Source organism: Balaenoptera acutorostrata, chromosome 9, assembly GCF_949987535.1.
Source record: "Balaenoptera acutorostrata chromosome 9, mBalAcu1.1, whole genome shotgun sequence".
Lineage (NCBI taxonomy): Eukaryota > Metazoa > Chordata > Mammalia > Artiodactyla > Balaenopteridae > Balaenoptera > Balaenoptera acutorostrata.
Window position 1 is genome coordinate 73,473,454 of NC_080072.1, and position 17,361 is coordinate 73,490,814.

Consider the following 17,361-nt stretch of genomic DNA (forward strand, 5'->3'; position numbering starts at 1 on the left):
TTACATGCCACAGAATAAGAAGAAAACGATCAAGGTAAATGACTCAGTCTTGTTAGTATAATGAAAGCAGGAGATGCTTCATAGTCTCTAACCAAAAACTGTTTTAGGATTTAGAACTACAATTAGATGATCATGATTCTAAATTTAAATTTTAAATGACGTGTATTAAATGTTGGAGGAGTTACAACTACAGTGATCGTGTTGTTCATGAGAAAAAGGAAAAGAAGCACAAATGAATAGGAAAAAGATGGCAGTGAGGATTGCCCAAATTATCTACCTAAAGTACACTTTATAGGAGAGGTTTCTGGAAATATTGTATTCCAAGGAAAACCTCTCTTTGAAAGCATCAGCGTGTATAGAAGATATGCACAACTATTCATGACTCATACACTAAAGTCAATGGGTTCCCTTGCTTTTCCTTCTATTGTTTACATTGTTTAATTTAGTACTTCAAAGAGGGAAAACCATATACTTTTGTGGAGGGGGAGACGTGTAGGGTAGCAGCAAGAAGGTTCCGAACATACAGGAGGCATTCAACACGTATGTATTTCCTGTTTCATCATTCGCGCGGTCATTCTTGTGACTGATAGCGATTGAGCACCTACCGTGCCAGGTACCGTGCTAAGTGCCAGACAAACAGTGGTGAGTGAGAGAGACATGGGTCCCGCCTTCATTGGGTTTCTGACAGTGTCTGAATTAATACTGACCCATTTTTGAGAGTTATCTGTGGGTTTTGTTCATCTGTGATATTTCTGTCTTGCATCTAACTTTTCTAATTGATAATGAGAAATATCTAATTCTCAGTTATCAGTTATCAGCTAATTCTTATGGATTCATCAGTTGTGATTTGTAGAGCAGATAGTAGCAGTTTATATGGCAAAATGCAGCTGGTAACTTACAGAGATGAAGCTAAAACATACAACAATGTCAGTTACATACTATAACATGACCACTGTAAGGGCTTGATGTAGGCTGGAGATAGAGGGCTGGGGGCCACTAGGAAGGTAGTGTGGATGAGTATCAATGAGCGGGAGCTGTGAATAAGTTTCTCCTAAACTGTATGGATGAAAGTAATGTAATTATGGTCAAAATCAAACATATATTTTTTATTATATGCCTCCAATTGATAAATCGGATAATCTGTTGCACTTCTATGTCTTCAAATGAAGGTAATTTGTTCTTCAAACCAGTCTTATAATATGGCATTTAGAAAATCATCTTTAAACTAAATTGCTTTGTGAGTTTTCTTGGAATGATGGATTTGCCCACTAGAGTTGGGACCTGAAAAATTGGGTGGAAAGCTGAAATAAATAGCCCCCACTGGGCAAGTGTCCCAGACTTGGGTGCAACAACCATTACTTCAGGTCACTCACATCTCTGTGGATTTTGCATGTAGTTGACTCCCAGGTTCCTAACCCTGCATTCCCATGGCCCTGGCATTTGTACCTCTTTAACCACTACTATTCCACCCTTGTTTTCTGATGAGCGAATTCTCTGCCATGATGGCCCAAAGCTTGAAGCATAGTCTTGGAGTCAGATGGAAACAGGTTTGTAGTTCTGGCCTCACTACCCCCTAGACATAGTACCTTGGGTAATGTAATGTCTCCAAGCCTCAGTTTTCTTACGTGAAAAATGAAGATTGAATCCCTCATCTCATGTGACCCTGTGGATTACATAACTATAAAAGACTGCCACGCCTGGCACATGATAAATGGTGGCTACTACTACTTTATTATTATTAGACCCAGGTCTCTATTACTGGTTCCTTTTTGCTACATGAATCCCCTTAAGTAACAAGTTTGTTTATTTTTTCACCTTGTGTTGCAGTCTTTAGTGGCTGTATTTTCCTCCTATTGAATCCATATTCTGGAGGCTTCCTCCCTGGGGACGCCCCTCCTTTGTGGCACTTGGGCTGAGCCCTCACCCCATTCCAGATTCACCAGACAGCCCAGTTCCTGTGCATCGTTGGCTCACAGAGTTGGTGGTGCCTCGTGACTTCTACTCACTAGCTGAGTGACTTGGGTAAATTATTCAAACCTTTCTGTGCCTCAGTTTCCTCATCTGTGAAATGAACTGTACTTGTTTCATGTGATTGTTGTAAAGATTTAGTAGATAATTATATATGAAGAATCTAGAATATGAAGTGCTATATAGCATTTGCCAGTATGACTCATATCTTGGTTAAGAGGACCCAAGCTTGGCACTTACACACTTCTTTCCTCTCAGCCCAGGGTTCCCTCCCAATTGTAGAGCTGTTTTCAGGACTTACAGACCCAATTGTATGTCCGTACACTATCTGGACACTGCTTGTGCTTCCATGTCAGAACCCCTGCCTTCTCCACATCCTGCCACAAATATCACTGGCAGACGCTGGCTGGGGCAGTGAGGAATGAGTAACAGTTCTTTCCCCAAACATAATGTCTGTGAGGAAGAGTCTACTGGGGCCAGCCTGGTGGCCTCCTACCTAAAATAGGGTAAAACTAATGGAACCTAGCAAAGCAGTTGCCTTATTCTTCCTGAATTCCCTCTTCTCCCTTTCCTCATTTCCACTAGTAAACGCAGATCTTCTGTCTAGAAGAAAGGAGAGTGCAAGATTCCTCCCCACTGAGCCTGTGTGCTGGAAGGTCTTCCGTGGATAAAAAGGAAAGGAAAGAGTCAGGAGTATAACTCAAGAGTGTGAACTTCTATTGTATCCATGGGGTAAATTGGTTACTTAAACTATTACTATTTAAGTTCCACAATAAGGCAATGTAGCTAAACTGCAAGTAACCTGAGAGAAGCAAGTCAAAAGAAGATTGGATTTTGACTGGGAGCTGTAAATAAAGCATACACCACTGGTTTATAAACAGCTCAGTATCTTCCATACTTGGGGTGGAAGTCAAGGGTATCCAGGTCTTACTTTGTAGCCCTCCGTGCCTCGAATAGTACTTGGCTTGTGGCAGTAACCTGTTTCTGCTCGGCAGTCCTGGCTTCAAGCCTCCCACAGGGAGATTCCTTTTAATGCTCCAAATCCCTTCCAGGGCCACTGTCAATATTTTCAAAAGCAAGATAATGATTATTAGCTTCTTCTCTTTTCAGCACAAAATGTTCGTAAAGTATTTACTTGGTGATTATTTTCTTTAGCCATTTGGGTGGAGGTTTATTTGGTTTGATTGATCAAACCACCCAAGGTCTTTAGCCTTTGTTTAATCTGTAATTCTAGTTCATTCATTGAATTATTCCCTATGCAATTAAACCTCTACAGTGTTATGAATTTAACCTGCCCCTAAAGAAATAGATGAAAAGTCAATTAAGAAATACAAATAGCAAGACACAGAGAAATCAGGAATAAATAATCATTAATATATGGGCTTCATCAGGCAATCTTATCTGATTCTGCTTTAACTCCTAGAAGCACAAGTATTTCCAAAGATAACATAACCCAAAACTACCAGAGTAATTCATTCAATAGATCCAACAATCTTCTAAACTAGTTGTTGTTTAATCTCCCCCTTGAAAGAAATAGTAAACTCACTGGAAAACATCATAACAAAATATTTGTAATGTGATGTCTATGCACTGTGCAAGGCAAATTATAGTCCTAAATCCTGATACCACCAATAAGTATTGGTTTAGTAATGATTTGCACTGGGCTTTTCTCCATATCCTAAAATCACATGTTTAGATTCTGGGAATCAGTTAACAAGCCTTTAGTGAAAATCTACTGTGTAGAAAACTGTGACCCAAGTCAAACAAAGAAGTGAATTCAGGTAAATGCCGTAAGCTGTTTTTCCCATTTCTGAAGCTGCAAATGTCAATGCCCAATATTCTCCACAGATCCAAGGCTGCCCACTGGCATACCCACTGACATGATCTCTCCCTAAAGGAGTCTGTACCATGCAATGAGTAGGGGCACAGCCTTTGAGTTCAGAGGAGATCTGGGTTTCAATCTCTGCTCTACCACCTACCAATTCTATGACTTCGGGCAAGTTCTTTAATCTACGATGTCTCAGTTCCTTCATGGGGATGACAATAATATCTACCTTGAAGGACTATTATAGTATTTGGATGAAATGGACATAAGTGCTTTGTACTCAATAAATAGTAGCTTTTGTTTTTTTTTTTGTTTTTGTTTTTACAGGGACAATGATTTTCCTGTACAAGCATGGACTCAGATTCTATTTCCAGAGGCACAGTCACTGAGCTGACCCACCAGGCTGAATGTCAGTCCTTTCCCCTCCTTCCCGGCTCCTGAATGGAGTGGCTGGAGCTATCTGTCAAGATTCGTTTCCTCTCTCTTCTTCAAAGACCTTCAAGGAAGACTCCACAATCTCCTTCTGCCAAGACCTTACAAAGTTCAAGCTGTTCCTTATACCTAACCCAAATCTTCCCTTACTCATCAAGCCAGTTTCCTTTCCTGCCCCGTCTAGAGATAGAAAAGGGTAACAGACTCTCAGACGTAGGAGTCCGCAAACATTTATTCAATAACCCCCGTGACACCCTGTGAGAAACCAAGAATATAGATTTAGATTTGTTCCACATTGTGGGAAGGTCTGGTTTATGGAAAACGGTTAAAAATCCAGAGGTAGAACTCTGTAGAAAACCCACATCAAATTAGATAGAAGAATTGTACTAGTCTAATCTAGGTGGCTCTTTCAGATGCAATCACATTTATGGCTTAATAGAGAAAATACCTGAAATGTAAATGCATATGCCTAGAAATGCATGGAAAAAAAACCCTCAAAGCAAAATGTTGTTATACGTAAGTGTTTACTGTACTTGGGGATAGAGGGTGCTGGGAAAAATAGCATGACTTTGATTTGATAGGATATTGGCATGAAGACATTACGGAAAGTGATATATTCAACTGGAGGAAAAGAGGACCAAAAAGAAGTGTGAATATCCTTTGAAGCAGCGGCTTCTTTAAAGGGAAATTCAACTCTCTCAGCTCTGGGCAGATGTTTTCCAGGAGGAGGAAGGAAGACAAAGGGGGGTTGTGCAGAACAATGGGGCCAGAGAGACCTCAATGTTGGCAGCTTAACCTGAAAAGGAAAAGGGCAGCAGGCATAAGAGAGACGCTAAGAGAAAGGAATCAAATCCTTTCTTGAAGTTCGGAATCTTAGAGATTCTTCTTCTCTCTCCTCTTCTCATGCCCCCAAACCTCTTCTACTCAAAAACCTTTTTAGGTGTGTTTTTATCCTGAATTTTAAAGTTACAAAACCAAGTCTTTACGCTGAAAATTTTAGCGTAAAATTTTAGATCCCAATGGGATCTGACCTGGTCTATCAGAAGGTCGCCTTTTAAAAATATTTTTGTTTCCCCAGCTGTCTCAGGACTGTGAATAAGGAACCCTGGAGCTTTAAAAGCCAGTTGAGAAACATATTGTCTATTCTTCCTTTGTGTAAACATGTTCAGAGGAAGAAAATTTTAAGTAATTTAAATTTATATTTGGTGACTTCTAAGCTCCGTAATTATTATTATTTTTTTTGTAATTATCTTGACATGCCTTTGGTGTCTAGTAAGTTCCTTGTATATTATAGGTACAAAAACATTTTTGTTGACTGAATTAATGAATAGCAAAAATATCCACACTTGCTGGGTAATATTTCACATTTCTTAAATTTGTACTAAACATAATAAACAAACCAGACTCAACATTAAGTTTGCATGCATTCAGGCACATGTAGACACAAATGAATGCATCTGACAGTACACTCTTGAAATTCATTGGGAAAGGAAATGTATAAGAGAACACTAGTGAGCTTCATGAATCAAATTTTTCATGACTACCATAAACTCTGCAGGTTTTAGCCAGAAAAATACAAAAGCCCTTGCAGTTTGAAAACATTAAAGTAGTACATTAATGTATTTCCACATGGTCCTCTATAGAAAATTTTCAAAATGTAGAAATAGCTTTAAAATAAATGGCAAAATGAATGCAATAGTCCCATAATGCATGTCTCATAAACCTACCTCTTCTTTTTAAAAAAGTTGTAAGGAGGGGGAAATCTTCAGGAAACCACTAAGAATATATGAATTGTGATGTTAGCTAAATTCTTACTTATCCAGAAGGTTCCATAGGTTGCCCAAATTCCATTTACACCTGACAGCAGATCTGATCAGAAAATTGCATTTCTTCTTTTCATCATTTCAGGATGATGAGACCCTGTAGATCCAGGTCCCTGTGCTTGGGGCAGGAATGTGTAAAGCCTCTGAAACCTCTTCTACCTCAAGTTTGAACTTAAACCTGGAGAAGATTGTGACAACTTTGTTGTTACTGAAGAGAATACTATTTGCTACCAGTACAGTTTCAAATCTTTTTTCCTCTAAGAAAACATAATCTTATATTTTAAAGTATATCCCAATGGCTAAGAGCAAAGACATCAGCTTCTGATGAGCCTACATTCAAGTATCAGTTATTCCACTGTGTGACAACAGGCAAGTCATTGTACCTCCCCCAAGCCTCAGCTTCCAGAGCTGCAAAATGGGAATAATAATGATAGGGACAGAGTACAGGGACAAAGTAGGTGATTAAATAGTTAATCCCACTAAGGGATCATAAGTAAAGAAAAAAGTATGGGAGACCCCTATAAGTTAATGATCACTCAAGAAAGCAGGCTTGCTTAACAACAAAACCAAGTGGGCTTGCTTAGCAACAAAACCATGCACCAGAAGCATGAGACATGTCCCAAAACAATAAAACAATGGTGGAATGAGACCCACATCCTGTCCAGTGAGGCCAGTAAGTTAATGATTCCTAGGACATGCTTCTCTGCGCACACTAAAAACAAAAATACAACGAAAAGGTGACATTAAACTGAAACCTGAGATGATTTACCATATTTTAGTATATGTAACCGCCTTTTCGCTTATTTCCATTGCTCCGTGATAGTCCCAGTTTGACCATGTAGGGACAAGAATACTCCTGCCCAATGTGGAGGAGAAACTGATGATGGAAGCTTGATGTCTACTCTCCCCACTTTTCCTTTGATTATAAAACTGCAGCCCACTAAGTTCTTGGCGTGCCACCCTCTTGCCCACCCACTTGTAAATCTCACAAGTGTCCTATACTAACAAACTCTTTGCTTACCTGTCACTCTGTCTCTCACTGAATTCTTTCTGCACGGAGACAGAAGCTCTACCAAGCTCTACGCTCTACTAAGTCCCAAAACGCATTCTGCAGTTTCAATAAGGGCATAGGGTTGTTGCAAAGATTAAGAGAGGTAATTTGTAAAAACTTTCATGTCCAGGAGACACACTGTGAATGATGGCCAATATAATAAATAAATAAATAAAATTATGAATGATTACCACCATCATCATCATCATCATCATTAGAGAGACTCCCTTCACCCACCTACCCCTCCCCTTCTCACTGAACCCATATAGCTCTACATCAGGAACCTAGAAGGACTCAAAAACCCAGAGAAGGGAAGGCTTAGAGGCCTGGCAGTCCATTTTTCTTGTTGTCATTGATGCCATTCCCCAGACCCAAGTATGGGGTGCACAGTAATAATCACCTGGGACATGTTGGCCACTGCAAGGTCTTCACAGCTCTTATTAAGTGTTGTCATACACGACCACAAGAACAGGTGGGATAGCTCAATCACCTGAGGGTCCCTCACTGAACGGCTTTTTCCTGAGTCCCTTCTTGCTACCCAAATAACAATATTCTAAAATAAATGTAATGTTCACTCTGTTAAACATCCTTAAAACCTAACTTCTGGATCTTTTGACCTTTGGTTGATTTTGTGCAACCCAAAGAGAAGAAACTTTTGACCTTTTATCAATTTCATTCAACCAAAGGAGAAGAAAAAAGGACAGAAATAACTTAAGTCCACTGCTTTGGGGTACTTCCATTATTGTCATCATAGCTCAATCGGAAGTAAAACATGCTCTCTTTTAAGTTGCTTAACTTCAGAACAAATGCCCCTCAATAGATGGTACGATTGAAACCAGGAGATTGAATTTGACCTTCAAGATCACTGCATTTGACCTTCAAGAAAAAGGTCATTTGCAATCTGGAAAAGAACAATTTCCCTGCACTCATGGAAGCAAAAGCCCCTTTGGGATGGGTGAAGGAGCAAACGATAAGTAAAGAAGTGAAGACAATGAATGGGTCAAGCATACTTTCTCCTAACATCTGGGAATAGCTACTATATAAGTCATATAAGCCCCTCAGAGTTTTATGCAGAATTATGGGTGTATGTGACAAGGTGTGTTTTCCAGCAAGAGAAGCCATAGCTTTCTTCTGATATTTAAAAGAGTGTGTCACTGAAAACCTCCTTCTAGAAGGTCCAGTGGCTGACCCGAGCTGTCAGCCCTCTGTGCTAGGCTGGAAGAGTGTGGCATTCTCCCTGGGTGCTAGTTTCCTATTCTGGCCAAGGACGTGGGGCTCCCAGCCATTAAAAAAAAGAAGAAGAAAAGGAAAAGAAAAAATATAGTAGGTTTTTGTTTTTCATCAATAGAGCCCTTTAAGACTTAACCTTACAGAATCAATCCTCAGCTTTGAAAGATTTTTCTAAGCTAAAATAGCACCTCCGTGCGACCTCTGGTGGATGTTATTAAAAATGCTGCCCCCCATGCAGCCCAAGCATTTTCCATTTTATATGAAGAATATTTGAAAACACTGCCTAGAAAAATGACTTTTTATAAACCGAATAATTTTTCCTAATCATTTAGACTGTCTCATAATCAAATGTATCCATTAAGAATAATACAACATCCAACTAGTGTATAAATCAGCTTTTATGTAATCACTGAAAACAATGAAGGTGACCCAAAATATAATAGTATGGACTTAACTATTTTTTTTAATCACCAGGGAAGTAGTATATGTAGATTGGGGTTCAGAGAAGTAATTTAGTAAGTCATTTTGCGTCCATCCAGAGAGTTCAAACTCTAAGACTTTCAACTTTCCTTCAAGACACTATATGAACAAAATGAGCCATTTTGTTGATCTCTCTTTCCGTAAGAATGGGTGACACAAGAAGCCTTAAAAGGTGTTTCTATGCTGGTTTTAAAACATAAAGTGGGAAAACAGTTTAAAAAAAAGAAATAGAAAAGACTTATTATAAAGCTATAGTAACAAAGACAATGTGGCACTGGTATTGAGATCAATAAATAGATCAAGAGGACCAAATAAAGAGTGAAGAAATACGAAAAAAAAAAAAAAAGGTGGGTAAATACACCATGGAGTCTGAAAAGATGTACCTCTGGGCCTGCAGCATCTTCTCTTAGAAATCCTTAGTGAATGTGGGTCCCACCAGACTGTTCAACAATCCTCCTCAGAAAATGTCAACTTCTCTGAGTATAGGAGTCATGCCTTACAGCTCTTTTATATCTTCAAGCAACTGTTGGTACCCAAGAGGGTTGCAATAAAAACCTGATGGTTTGAAAAGCATGAAATATGCACCTAGCAATCATTGAGAAGGAACTATGAAAATGAGGGGATCCAGCAGTTTCAAAATAACATCTATGAGAGATTCTTGAGAGCATATCTTTTTTCAAATGAAGCATCAGTGCAGGCTCTCAATGCCCAGGCCATGTAACTCATATACCATGCGTATGTGGGATAAAATCCTTGGCTGCTTTGACCGATTTAAATGACTTAGATTCTTCTGGGTCAGTGACTTGCAAAGTGGGGTCCCTGGACCAGCATCATCAACGTCACCCGGAAACCTGGTAGAAATGCAAATTCTTGGATCCCACCCCAGACCTTTTTTTTTTTTCTTTTTAAAAATTTATTTATTTATTTATTTATTTTTGGCTGCATTCGGTCTTTGCTGCTGTGCACAGACTTTTCTCTAGTTGCGGCGAGTGGGGGCTACTGTTCATTGTGGTGCGCAGACTTCTCATTGCGGTGACTTCTCTTGTTAAGAAGCACGAGCTCTAGGTGCACCAGCTTCAGTAGTTGTGGCACGAGGGCTCAGTAGTTGTGGCTCATGGGCTCTAGAGCGCAGGCTCAGTAGTTGTGGCGCACGGGCTTAGCTGCTCCGCGGCATGTGGGATCTTCCCAGACCAGAGCTCGAACCCATGTCCTCTGCATTGGCAGGCGGATTCTTTTTTTTTTTTTTTTTAATTACACTATACTAGGTGTGCTTTATTTATTTATTTATGGCTGTGTTGGATCTTCGTTTCTGTGTGAGGGCTTTCTCTAGTTGTGGCAAGCGGGGGCCACTCTTCATCACGGTGTGTGGGCCTCTGCAGGCGGATTCTTAACCACTGTGCCACCAGGAAAGTCACACCAAAGACGTTCTGAGCCAGTTACTCAGAAGTAACTGATGGATGAGGCCCAGTTATTTGCTTTTAACAGGTAATTCCCAGGTAATTCTGATGCAGTCTAAACTTTGAGAACCACTGTTATTGCTCATACTTATATTGATAAAGATAGAATATGTTATTGTGCTTTTCAGGCACTTGGAAAAAAATTCTACTTATCATTAAATACAAATAACTCCACCAAAAATGTGGGACAGCAATGTAGATTCTGATACCTAGCTCATTTTTTTTTTCTAAATACAACACTTTATTTGGAATAGGCAAAATAATTATAAAATTAGCCAAGAATTTCCCAGGGACCCATTTTTCTTTTAATAGTCATGGTTTTGCAATAAATAAAATAATCGCTCTGCCATCAGACAGACAATTTTATATCCATTTTGCAAATATACCTCATTTGTTACTGAGATTACCTGCAGGTGGATGTTTAATGTGGCATTCATCTCTCTTAATATAAAGTTCTTCTTCCAGTACTTCCTTAATTCTCTTATGTGGCTCACAATATAAAAATTTCTTCCCTAAAAAGACATTAACAAAACTGGTTACTTATCATAAATTCTGCCCAACCTTCTAGCCACTACCTACATGAATAACTACTTTTTAAAGAGACAAATCCTTCCATATAAACAGCAGACGATTCACCCTGCAGACTCTATTTTGGAAAGATCTCTTCCATTGTAACTTTTAGTTTTGGGGGGAACTTTACATTTGGGGGTTAAGTTTCAGATACCTCTTTTAGGTGTTATGAAGTAATATATGAAGTTTTCTTCATTAGCTTGAAGAAAACTTTCATTTATTCAACAAATTCTTATTAAAGACATACTCTGTGCCAGGCATTTGGGGCAGAGGACACAGCAATGAATAAGAAAGATGTATGCTTGGAGCCTACAATCCAGATACATAATACAGAAGAGTCTAGCAGTATTTCATTATCTTTTTAAAAAACTAAATTTATTATTTATTTATTTATATTGGGTCTTCGTTGCTGTGCACAGGCTTCTCATTGCGGTGGCTTCTCTTGTTGTGGAGCACAGGCTCTAGGCGCGCTGGCTTCAGTAGTTGTGGTGCATGGGCTTAGTTGTTCCATGGCATGTGGGATCTTCCTGGATCAAGGATCAAACCCGTGTCCCCTGCATTAGCAGGCAGACTCTCAACCACTGCGCCGCCAGGGAAGTCCCTCATCATCTTTTAAAGAATAAACCTGAATTGTAGTAGTGAGCCACTAATGGACATAGGACTTTTTCCTGTCCTCTAAACCTGCCCCCACAAGACAACACTGCTATAGTTGAGGATGGATTATTTGTTCTAAGTACTTTAGCTACATTTCTTCTGCTCACCCCAGGGAGCGCTGCGTCATTTGAGCCCTTCCATCTCTCTAATCTCTCCTGTCAGCTTCTCTCTCTTGCTCTCTGAGCTCCGACCACATGGCCCTTCTGTCCATCCCCACATGGAAGCCTTTGAACATTCTATTTTCTCTGCCTGAATTGCCTTTCTCCTAATTTTTTTTGTCCCCGGGTAACTTCTACCTGAATTTCAGGTCTGTGCTGAAATGTCAGTTCTTTAAGGAAACTTTCCTTGGCTCCACAATCTTGAAATGCCCCTGGTTACTTTTTCTCATAGTACTCTCCTCTTTTCTTTCATTTGATTTATTGCAATGTGTGTGCAGCCTCATTTACTGTATATACAATTATTTGTGTAACTATTAGTTTACCATATGTCTCCCTTACCAGGCCATAAATACCATAAGAGCCGGGATGTTGTCTGTTCAGTTCATTAGAGTCCTAGAACAGAGTTTGACATAATAATAGATGCTCAACAAATGTGTGTTCAAGTGGAACTAAGCATTGTTCAATTAGTGAAAGATTCTTCTATATGCATGTCTGCGCACGCAGCCTTGTGAACATCAGGGAACCAGTAGCTCTAGTCTTAGTGCCCAAAAGCTCAATCCAAGGAGCCATGGAAAACCTAACTAACCAACACAAAGCTATGGCAGGTGTCATCTTTTCCTGACTAACCGATAGGGAAGACAAGTAAATAAATTTGACTTGTGTGCAGACTGACCCTAATGGGGCAAAAGACCTGCTGCATATGGCTGTGGGTCTGGTTCATTCCTGGTCATGAGACCCAAACACACCCTCAGACATGAACAAGGCAGAGTTGGATACTTTCTGAATCTTGTTTCCCCCAAATTAGGAGTCATATGAATGAGAGATGAATGAGGGTCAGAATTACTCTAGCTTAACTTTGGTTTAAACTTTTTTGGTTAAATCATGATCTTCAGGCAGAAAAAGGGTGTAAGAAATGTGGCCAAGAAAGAAGAAAAGCCTATAATAGTTCAGAAGAGAGGAGGAGATCATTTGCTCTAAGTTCAAGTCTCTTGACAAATTTCAGCCCTTCTGTTATGAGAATTTACAGAGGAAATCACCAAAGGTTTTGAGGAACTATGAAAAATGAGATAGTAGTAAAGAGCTAGTATAGACAAATATTCCCAGCTCCAAGAAAGACAGAAAGAAAGCAAGCAAGCAAGCAAACAAGCTGGCTAATAACAATTGCTACAATTTATTGAATGCTACCGTGCCCTAGGCATCTTACATATATTATCTCTCTTCCGGACAACCTATGGGCAGGTATAATTATTCCTATTTCATAGACGAAAAAGTAACTTCCAGAAGTCGTAAAAACTAAAAGTCGTGCCTGCCTACCTCTCTCGAATCAAGTTACTAAACTAGACAGACCAGGGAGATGCTGTAGCCATGGTGCAGCGTGTGCATTTCAGCAAGGCACTTGATAAAGCGCATTTCTCTTTGGCAGAGAGCGCCCACGCCAAAGATGCTGACTGACAGATCAGGGGCTTCTAGAGACTCTACTTGGAACTGTTGGGGTCACCATTTAATTTGTTAATTTGAATATAGGAACTTTCAGCAAACTCACCAAATGTGAGAATGGCACAAACCTGGTGAACGGTTTATGTGCTGAATGGCAAACTCAGGACTCAAAGGGCCTTCTACACCCAGAATGAAGTGCTAAAATTCATAAGACGGTATTGTTGGGGATACATATAACGACCTGTATTTAGGACCAAACAAAGGAATTGCATAAGCATAGGACAGAAAAGGCCTGGGTCAAATGTTTTCAATTGGACAGGGGGGGAAAGAGAAACTAAGGATGTCATAGACTGCGTTTGTTATGTGTGTTAATAATATAATGTGTCTGTCAAAACAGCTCATGTAATTTTAGATCCACTTAATAGAAGTATAATTTTCAGAGCAAGGGAGGTTATAGCCCCACCACACTACACTAACCTGATTGTACTGGATTCACTGATTTAATAAAATGGAGAATACTGGGATAGTTCAGCCAGCGTGGTGAAAGCACTACAAATTATTTTAAAGGTAACACTGAAAAAAGAAAAAAAGAAAGGTAACACTGAGTCTATGAAAGATTTGGTGGGTGCTCAAATAGCCGCCACTATATAATTCAAAAATGTTTCAGTGGGAAAGCACCACATTTTATCTGTGTATATTTGGGAGCAGATGTGTGATTAGGGAGTAGAAGCTGTACAGAGACTGGGGACCTTTCCAAAAAATAGAGATTGAAGACCTTTCAAAAAAAAAAGAATTGAAAAATGAATGGGTACTTTGTGCAGGTGTAAATATTCTGTCTCTACTTCAGCTGAGGCCAGGAGCTCAGGAAGGCTGAGGCAGGAACTCTTCATATGCCCCCCACCCTGACTTTGTGAGCTCCTGAAAGTCTGGACACCTGCCTTAATCCATTACTCATTTCCCAGCAACCAGCCCAATGCCTGACATGCAGAAAGGACTCAATAGTTGTCAAATTGATGAGTGAATGGTTAATTCCACCTTTTACTCCTACAGTCATGGGGAATACAGAACCTTTAAATTATAGCATCTTTAACAGGAAAATTCCCAGATAGATAGAATTTTAAGTCGGAGTAAGGAATTACTTAAGTGTACTGAATACTTATATATACTGAATTTAGTTGCTGTAAATAAGGTCTCTGCATGCTGTTGACAGTAACAGGAATGAGGTATCATAATCAGGCACATTGTGGCTGATGCTGAGGGAAGAGGTCCTTTCACCAGGCGGCAGCAGTTCTGTGGCTCCTCGGGGGGTCTCCATCTCCCAAGAGGAGGGTGCGTGGTCCCTCGAGGAGCGGAAGCTGAGCCGCTTCAGCCCAACCCTCGCTCCTCTGTTGTCCTGGTGCAGAGGAAGCCACGCTGCTCTGGAGAGGCAATCAGGGAGGCGCTGCAAAAGGGCTGGGAACGCTTGCCTTCCTCTTCGGCCTATTATTTTCATCTTCATCATTCCTTACCACCTACTGAAGACCTGTGGGGCACAAAGGGCTGTGAAATATCTGTACATTTATGGAACAGTATGGAAGAGCACTTCGACCTAGCGCGGACTCAACCATGTTGGCTGTGACTGTGAACCAGAACTGCTTCTAGTTATTTGAATGTTGTTTGTGTGTTCGGCAGGGCAGGGAGGAAACAACAGCAGTATGTTAAAATGTGGCCCATGATTGTGAGATTCTAAAAGGATCAGGTAATCATAATTTATGAACTGATAATCCAAGAGATGGGGGTTTAAGTGTTTGAAGGATTTCTCCAGCACTGAGTGACGGTAGGCAAGTCACTTCCTTTCCTCTAGTGTAGACCTCAGTTTCCTGGCCTGTAAAATGAAGGAATTGACAAAAATGATCTGCATATTTCCATGTGTGTATATCATTTATGTATTTAAAAAATAAATTTCATAGTTTTATTATGTGTAAAATTTAAATTTATATATTACATTTTACACATTTTTATAATTTAAACATATTTTTAAATATATTTAAAACTTATATATTATATTTTACACATTTTTATAATTAAGATATATTTTATAATTTAATATTTTTAATATCATATGTATGTATATATACACACACAATTTTTTTCAATACCTTCCAGGCCAATGCCACTACCAATTAAGTTGGAGGCTACCTGGACTCAGGTAGCCTTTTATGAAGGAGGGCTTGCGGAAATGGACCAGATGCCTTCGGCCACAAAACCATCACCCCTGCCTTTGCCAAAACAGCAGCTTCGCCCCCTCCCTACAAAACCTTTGCGGCTTCAGCTAGTCTTACTCCGGTTTCCCCCAGTTCATCTTTCACCACTTCTCCTCGTCCACGTCCCTCCCGCGGGGTCCGAGGCTGAAAGGGAACTCACACTGCTTCCGGGACTCTTGGGGGCCGCGGCCTCCGGTCTCCCCGCGCGCCCCGCACCCCAGGCCTGCGGGCGGCCGAGACTGCTCGCCGTCGCGGCCCGCCTCGGGCCTCGCCACCGCGGTCACCGCCTCCTCCCCCCTCATGCCGCGGGGGTCTTCTTCGCGGCGCGCGGCCGGCTGGCCTTCTCTGCTCCGCCGCAAGCTGCTGGGGAACGCGAGGCGTCTCCGGTTGCCATGCTGACTGTGGATCCTCCCCCCACCCCACAGCCGCTCCCAGCGGGAGTCTGCAGGTGTCCCGCGCGCCCAGGAAGGCGCTGGAGTTGGGGAGCTGCAATTACTTACCGACCAAAGCAAAGGACTTTCTTTCCATTAATCTCTCGTTTGTTTGTGACACCAGTTTGGCGAGAGAGGGTTCACTATTCCCTGGTAGGGAAACTGAGATTCAGAAAAGCTAAGGATATTGTCTGAGGTTACACAACTAGAAGTGGCACAGCCGGAATCCGAATTCAGAAAAGTTTGGCCCCAAAGGCTAAAGAATAAATCACCACCTGGAACAAGTAGGGGCGGGAGGAGGGACTGGGCAGTGAGTTCAAGGAAAGGTCTCTGGTTTCACGCAGTGCTTTGCTTGTCGTGTCCCGCTCCCTGCTACACACACATGATCAAATAAATCAATGTTGAGGATTCCCAACTTTCGGATTGTAAGTTGTTGTTGTTGTTATTATTAATAAACAACTCTTGTAGTGTCCAAACACTTTTGTATTCACAATCTATTTGAATCCATATAAAAACTAAATTTTACAGATGAAGAAATCAAACTCAGAAAAGTTTAATTTGAATAGCAAATGGGAAAATCTATAGAGTTTTATTTGGAGCAAGAAGTTGCTTTTGTTTTGTTTTTGCAGTCATTTAAAAATATGTTGTGGTGTTAATTTTATGAAAGCTAAACGTGCAGAATTAAATGGTTCTACAAGGTTTGTAGCCAAATACAGGGGACCCCATCTGCCTCCATTTTACCTCCATTTTACTCCACTTTTCACCTCTTCTGGATGATAAGTTAGCGTTTACAACCATATAACCAACTGCTTATTTTGCTGCTCTTTAGATTTTTTAGTTTCAGGTATCATGTCTTGATTTCCTGCTATGGGAGAGTGAAGATTTAGCTCTCTTCCATGCTTCCCACCTCACATGTACTTAACTGCACCTTCAAACTCCCAATGTAGATAAATTGAAATTTTGCCTAGAGGGTTTTCATTTACTATGGCTATGTAAACTCTAGTCGCAGCTGAGTTTATCCACTGCACAATATCCTAGGCTCACTTTTTCTTTCTGTACAACATTTTAATTACCTGGAGTTGATAGTTGCCTTGCTCTCTTTTTTTTTTTTTTTGCTTCTTTTTCCTTTTTTTATTGACATATAGTTAATTTACAATGTTGTGATAGTTTCAGGTGCACAGCAAGGTAATTCGGTTATATATATATATATATTCTTTTTCAGATTCTTTTCCATTATAGATAATTGCAAGATACTGAGTATAGTTCCCTATGCTACACAGTAGGTCTTTGTTGTTTATCTGTTTTACATATAGTAGTGTGTATCTGTTAATCCCAAACTCCTACTTTATCTCCCCCCCATCCCCTTTGGTAATCAAAAGTTTGTTTTCTATGTCTGTGAGTCTGTTTCTGTTTTGTGAATAAGTTCATTTGTGTCATTCTTTTAGATTCCACATACAAGTGATATCATATGGTATTTGTCTTTCTCTTTCTGACTTCACTTAATATGAGACTCTCTAGGTGCCTTGCTCTTTAATTTGCTTGATTTTTTTTTTAATTTATATTTGGCTAGTCTAAGGCCACTCAACATTTTTCTTTTTTTTT

The 17,361-nt window shown here is 40.2% G+C and overlaps 1 protein-coding gene across 1 annotated transcript; it reads right to left on the minus strand.

Moving 5' to 3' along the window:
- Positions 1 to 895: 895 nt before the first annotated feature.
- Positions 896 to 15,630, minus strand: LOC130708888 (uncharacterized protein C11orf97 homolog). The gene is made up of 4 exons (XM_057553284.1): positions 15,489 to 15,630; positions 10,674 to 10,778; positions 2,900 to 3,025; positions 896 to 909 (listed from the first exon to the last, which is right to left on the minus strand). Exons 1-4 carry the CDS (start codon positions 15,628 to 15,630, stop codon positions 896 to 898), a joined length of 387 nt encoding a protein of 128 aa, XP_057409267.1.
- Between the last annotated feature and the right edge of the window lie 1,731 nt (positions 15,631 to 17,361).